This window comes from Cajanus cajan, chromosome 9, assembly GCF_000230855.2.
Source record: "Cajanus cajan strain Asha chromosome 9, NIPB_CcT2T_4, whole genome shotgun sequence".
In the NCBI taxonomy this organism is placed as follows: Eukaryota; Viridiplantae; Streptophyta; class Magnoliopsida; order Fabales; family Fabaceae; genus Cajanus; species Cajanus cajan.
The window spans coordinates 7800038-7806819 of NC_138525.1; the positions used below are offsets into that span (position 1 = coordinate 7800038).

At 29.5% G+C, this 6782-nt stretch overlaps 1 protein-coding gene across 1 annotated transcript; it reads right to left on the reverse strand.

Moving 5' to 3' along the window:
- Window positions 1–4958: 4958 nt before the first annotated feature.
- On the reverse strand, window positions 4959–5694 carry RTFL8 (ROTUNDIFOLIA like 8). The gene has a single exon (XM_020378377.3). The coding sequence runs from the start codon at window positions 5518–5520 to the stop codon at window positions 5257–5259; it is 264 nt and encodes an 87-aa protein (XP_020233966.1). The 5' UTR covers window positions 5521–5694; the 3' UTR covers window positions 4959–5256.
- Between the last annotated feature and the right edge of the window lie 1088 nt (window positions 5695–6782).

Sequence of the window (6782 nt, forward strand, 5' to 3'; positions counted from 1 at the left end):
ACACTCGGAATGCCTTATTTAATTAATTTTTTTCAAAAATAAAAATGGTTGGTTGAAAATTTTTGTGTCCTTGCATTTGCAAAAACGAAAACAGTAAAATGTGAAACACGCTCCCATGTTTGGTATGTTCATCTAAATTTGTTTAGCTTTAAATAACAAAAGAAACAAAACAGTGTTCAGTTCGTTGTCTGTATCTGCGATGCACTTCTCAAGACTTGTGACATGTTTTTAAGTTTTAACGATTCTATCAGATTCCTTTTTTTTTTCTTTTTTTTTCTTTTTTTCTGATCGAGTTAATGGTTATCGCGGCGCTGTCAAATACCTTTTCTTTTAAAAATTCAGAATGTTTTATGTTTCCATTTGATTTTAACATTTGTAAAAAAAACTTTGTTACTTTTAGATCTTTTGATATTTTTTGTAATTGTATATAATTTACTTCTACAATTTAATATACTTTTATTATTTTTTAATATTATTCTTACTTTTAATTTATTTATTTGCCTTTAATAATATATTACTTTTTCAGAGCAAAATCACTACTTTTAATATTTTATCTTAATTATCTCGATTAACATTTTTTATTTTATGAATTATGTCAATACTAGATTATCTAAAATTAATGATGAGAACTAAAAAATAATTTTAAGAAAATGTTGATATCTAAAAAATGTTGAATCCACTACAAATTTACAATAAAAAAAAGTCAAATCCGTAAAGCAATTAAGAAATGATTTTTCTAAGTGAAAAGATTTTAATTAAATAAAAGTCAATTTTGTAAAGCAGATTATAAATGAAAGGTCTTTTTTATTTTTTTTTTATTTTTAATGTGAACAGTTTTATATGAGAAGTATAAGATTCCTAATTCATATCATTAATTTTTTATTTTTACATTTAAATATTTATTTTTAAATCCTTATTCTTTGTCAAATACTTTTAAAATATTAGTTCATAAAAATTATATTTGGTCAACAATGAAATGTTGAAAACAAGAAAAGTCTACTCGTAAAATAATTGTTAAGGATTTAAAAGTCAAAACTATTAAATATGATATATTAATTTTTGTCTATAAATATATTTAAGAAAATTTATTTTAATAAAATACATGTATTACGTCTTATTGTTTCATTTGTATTATTTGATAATAGTTAACATGATTTCATCAATTTTCACACAAAACTCTATTTTTAACACATATTAGATAGCGTGGATATAATGATCAATTCGACCAATTAAGATTCGATCTGCGAAACTTGCATTTTTAAGGAATTGAATAAGTTTAACCATTAAATAAATGAACTATTTTTTGAGGGCCTATATCCAGCCCATGAATAAAAGCATCGATCTGCGAACATAATTATGTTTCATTTTTTTAATAAATATTAAAAAATCAATAAGCTTTATTTCTCCTTTTCTAAACTATGAAAACATGAAGGAAAAAATACATAAAAATTGATATAAATATAATTGTAACAACATCAAACATTGTTAATAATAAATCAAACTCTTGAAAAATAAAATTTACATATATTAACAAAAAATTGTTGTTCTTATACAAGCTATCTTCGAGGTTCGCAGATTAAGTCCGCAAAGTCCACGAACTTTGCAGGCGAGACTATAAACTTTGTTATACTTATACGAACTTTAAAAAATTGGATCAATATTTGTATGGATTATAAGTTAAATGGATTGATTGGCGGGCTTGAATCCATATATCCATCCCTAATATTAGATGATCTAATAATAATGTAAAAAGGCACATCGATTGAATATTATAATCAAATTTAAAAATTAATATAATTATAATTTCTCTTTATTAAAGAGAATGTGGAAAGGCAAAAACATTTATTAAAATACACAAAAAAAGTTGTTTTCTTAATAATGAATTTTGTTATTACATTTTATCTATTAATGTTATGATGAAATTTAAGATGGATCACTATCAAGTGATTCACCATGTATCATTATTAATCACTTTTTAGATTATTTTTGACTATATATTTCTATCATGTACTCTTCTTATTTAATTTTAACTCCTTTTAGTCTTTTATATTCAAATTTGTCTCTAGTGATAAAGAGGAAGTTGTCAGTGACAATGAACTCCTAACAATCAACTATGGCATTAGCTACAATAGAGCACCATGATGGAATGCAACAATGGAGTAGCATGCATGATGAAATGCAACACTGATGCGCTAAGATAAAAGACGATAACTTAGCGTGACAGAGGGAAAATAAAGTGCTACAATAGAACAACACAATGAAACACGCATCTGAACATGACAACAAACTATGTTTGAGCACAACAATAAACTGACGAGGGTGAAAATTGAAGATTTAATCTAAGAATGAGAGAAATAATTTGATGTCAGAGGGTGCACCATGTTGATGTTGATATGAGATTAGTCTAAAAGTTAAAAGTTGTGGTAAATCATAACCATACATGATAGTGGGCATGCTAGTCTTCGTATAATGTTATAAATAAATGTTTTAATTATAGGCTTAGATGTTGAAGTTTTTAAAAGTGGTCTCATCCAACAAGTTGTGTTGAATTGAGCTCTAAAATTAGAGGCTCTAACTAATTAGGTGAATCTCATGATTTTTTTGTCCAAAAGATAATGAGTTTATTTGACTGTCTTCCATCTCTTCCTTTTTAGAAATATATAAAGTTAGACAAAAAAATTAATCAATTTAATTTAGCTAACCTAACAAAAATATCTTATACTAATTTTGAGTTAGATCATTTTCTACACTTTGACTTGAACATTATATTTTGATAACTCTATTAAATGTATTCCTAAAATATAATAAATTTTGGTCTTATAAAAATTTATTTTTTAATCTTTGACTGTATAATGTTGATTATCACCTATTTTTCTTCCTAATATGAAATTATCATTAGTAAAATTTTTAACCCCTCTATAAATATGATTAATGGCAAACATGACAATTTCATTTTATGTTCCCATAAAACAGTAATTTTTATTTTGAATCCCTTTAAATATAATAAATTTTGTTTTCACTCCATGATAATATGTCATTTCAAAAAAAAAAAAATACTGATTAGGAAAATGCCCGTTAGTTTATGATTTTAGACAATAAACATAGAACAATTATTTTTTCTGATAAATAATTTTCTGTGTAACTAGTTTACTGATTAAAGTGTAGTGTTTTAAGAGCCAAAAAAAAAAATGATATAACACTCTTGTAATTCATAATTCTACAATGCTTCCCTTGGGTACACCTTGTGCATAAGTTAAGTCTTTCTATTATTAATAAAAAAAATGGTAATGAAACAATTCAAAACAAGTTAATTCCTATTTTAAAATTTGAAATTACTGTTGTCACAACATGAATAAAAAACAAGTGAAACAAAGTTCATAGCAATAAAAATAATTTTTAATCAAATTACTTGACTCACTAAAATAAGACATATCTAAAGGTTAATTATACAATAATATTGTTTTCTGTACAACAGTTACAACAGCATTTAAATTTAAAATCTCATACAAATAATTCCAATTTATAATCAGCAAAGCAGGCATATATCAATATAATCTCTTTTTGATTGATAGTTGTATATCTAAATTTGAAAAGAAAGCCAAAAGATCGAGTAGATATGAATATAAAATATTTTAGGCATTAATATAATAGTTTATGCGTGTAGTATACAGTTTGGTATCGTCTTTGCGTGAGAGTCCATGTTTGGTTCTCTTGTGATGGCATGCCATTGTCAACACTCAACACTCAACACTCATCACTCATCATCATCCATCCCCTGCCAGCCTGCCATTCCCAAAGCTATAAACTAATAATATAATTTTACTGTAACAAGTCATTTAATTTAATTATTTACTGTCACAACCTTTGCCACATTTAGACGTTTTTCTACGGTTAGACGCCAAAGAAAAGGCCATTATTTTCATCAAACAATTACCCAAATTAGCTAATGAAGTAATGATTCATTCCCAAGGCCAATTCAAATTCACTCACTGCTTCATGGTCCAATGTGCCCCCAAAATAATAAAGCAAAGCACGTTGTGATGAGGATGAGGACGAAGGAAGAGAATAAAACACCAAAAATACCCCCCTGAGGAAGATGATAGATAGGGGTCAAAGTGGTCCATGCAGTGGTCAAACAACTCAACTCAGCTCTATCTATCTAGCATGCAGTTACAGGACACTTTCGTCATTCACACCATTCTTTTTTTAATTTACTTTACCAATCAAGAAATTGCAATATAATAATAACTGTAACGCCATCATCCATCCGAGTCTTAGCCATTGCAAGTCACGCCCAACCACACCCTTCTAGAATAAGGTTAAATAAAATTTAGTACTCTTCAATTTCTAAATAAAAATAACATTAGACCACTATACTAACATTTAGCATAAAATGAAGTTTCCTTTAATCTTACCTACACGGCTATAGGTTAAATAATCATTACAATAACAACGGTTTTCCTTAAAACAAGGATAGAGACACTAATTATATATAAAAATCATTAAAAGATATTTAATGGTACTACCAATTTATGATTACTTTCTAATTTATTTAATAGTAGTAGTTTAATCTGTTCTGAACTTGAACCGTGTAATTGTTGTCATCAAAATAATTGCAGAAAAAAGGATTAAACAAAGGCCAATGTTGCGTCAGCCAAAGGAAGCACGTTTAGATCTACAGAGCAGAGAGCGTAGCTTACCTCATCTCAGCTGCGATGGTTTGAATGGAATCTCAGAGATTTGAGATCTCAAACAAACAAACACCCATCACTTGTTCCTCAATCCCAAAGACCAACAACACCCACAAACGGAAACTGAACTAAACCCTAAACGGAAATTGCATTTAAGAGGAGCAAAAGTAAAAAGGAAAAAAAGAAGCAACATCACCGAGAAGCTAGCACTAGCAAGCAGAAATTGTATATCACTAAGCTATATAATTTATATTATATTTCAATTAATTTTCCCATTCTAAACATATTCTCTTCTATTCTCATTCCAAATCAACAAAAGTTAACACCAAACATGATCCTCCATTGATGAAGTTATCATCATAACAACCTTAAAAAAAAACAAACAAACAAAATTGAAAATTTCTAGACAAGAGAAACAATTTCTTATGTACAGGTATATCTCCATAACCCCCAAAAGGGATCTGATCTAAAGCAAGAGAAAAGGAAAAGCGGGGGACTCAAAAGGAGAGAACTTTAGGCCCTCTCAGCAACCCTGTGTGTCTCCCTCACAAACCCTTAATTTTCTTCAGGAATCACTGTAGTCACGCCAGCATATGAGCATTGTGACACACCTTCTCATGATGTAGAAACGAGCCCTTTGCTCCTTCACGAGCCTGGCACACTTGCTAGCAAAAGCACACTTTCTATGTGAGGAATTACTCTTGATGAAAGGGGTGCTTGAAGACCTGCTGCAGCTTCTTGCGGATCCTTCTTTCTTTGACAGCTTCCACTTCTCATCAAAGTACAAAGGAGGTGCTGTGGTGGACACAGAAGAAGAAGAAGAAGCCATGGTGGTAGATAGATAGATAGATCAAAGGAATGAAATTTGTTTGGTTTGGTTAAGGAAGAGAAGAAAGGGAAACTGTGTGCAGTGAATTTACTGAGAGACTGAATCACTGAGGAAGAGATGAAGGGTGAGGGTCAGTATTTATAAGGGGTTAGATTGGAAAAAAGGGGTGAGGGGGGGTCTCATGTGTGTGGCAGTGTGTGTCACCTGGTTCTTCCTTTGCCTTGAGAGCCCCACCTTTTATTTTTATTTTTATTTTATTGAATTGTGTAATATTATAATGAAAGTATTATTAATTATTATAGTGAGGTGGGTTCCCAATGCACACGTCAGTGGTGAAAGGGAGAGACGGGAATTGAATGCAGGAAATCTTAGACTGATACTTTATTCATTTTGGTAGGAAAAAGGGAGAAAGAAAATTGAGAAAATGGGTGATGGGGTGGGAAAGGAGTGAGAGAGGTAACTGTAAAATTGTGTGTGAGTCTGAGACTGAGAGGAAACTTTGTCAGCATGTGGGAAAGATTTCACAGAGGATCAAATTGGGGATGCAACTTTTATGAGAGTGAAAAACTTTTGTCATTGGTGGTAAAAAAGAGCATTTCATTTTCCTTTGTAGGCTACAAGTGCCCAATGCAGAAGAGATTCTAGGAAGGGACCAAGAGTGTTTCTGTTCCTGCTCACTAATTTTACCTGTGTGATCTGGAACCCACTTTTACCTCTACTGTTGATGGATATATAGATAGATAAAGCTCTCTTGTCTGTTACAACCCTATGTTTTTTTCTTCAAATAAGATTGTCATTTTCTCAGTGGAATTTAGGAATCTTGCCTCATATCACTTTTTTAGGGTAACAGGCTTATTTGTGCTCCTTTGTGTCATCTCGCTGTTTCAAAATCAAATGTTCTTTCGGATTACATCATATGCTTCATATTTATTTTTCTTCACTATAAACATACTTAACAAAAAGAAATAACATGATCCGGGAAAAGAAAAGTATTTTGCTCATGGGTTACCAAAGAATACAAAGTATGAAAAGTTCTATCTTTACATAAAAGTACTTGTTTATTTATGAAAAGTTACAAATATAAAATATAAAAGATTGTGTGTTATTAATGTGTAAGTTTATACGCGTATTTATATATCAGTTATGTTTAATGTAACGTTATTATATTTCAGTTTTTTTTTTTACTTTATTGCACTGAAAAATGATATATATATATATATATATATATATATATATATATATATATATATATATAAGTATAT

Coding starts and splice junctions, on each gene's coding strand:
- RTFL8 (XM_020378377.3), bottom strand. CDS start 5,520: ATGGCTTCTTCTTCTTCTTCTGTGTCCACCACAGCACCTCCTTTGTAC.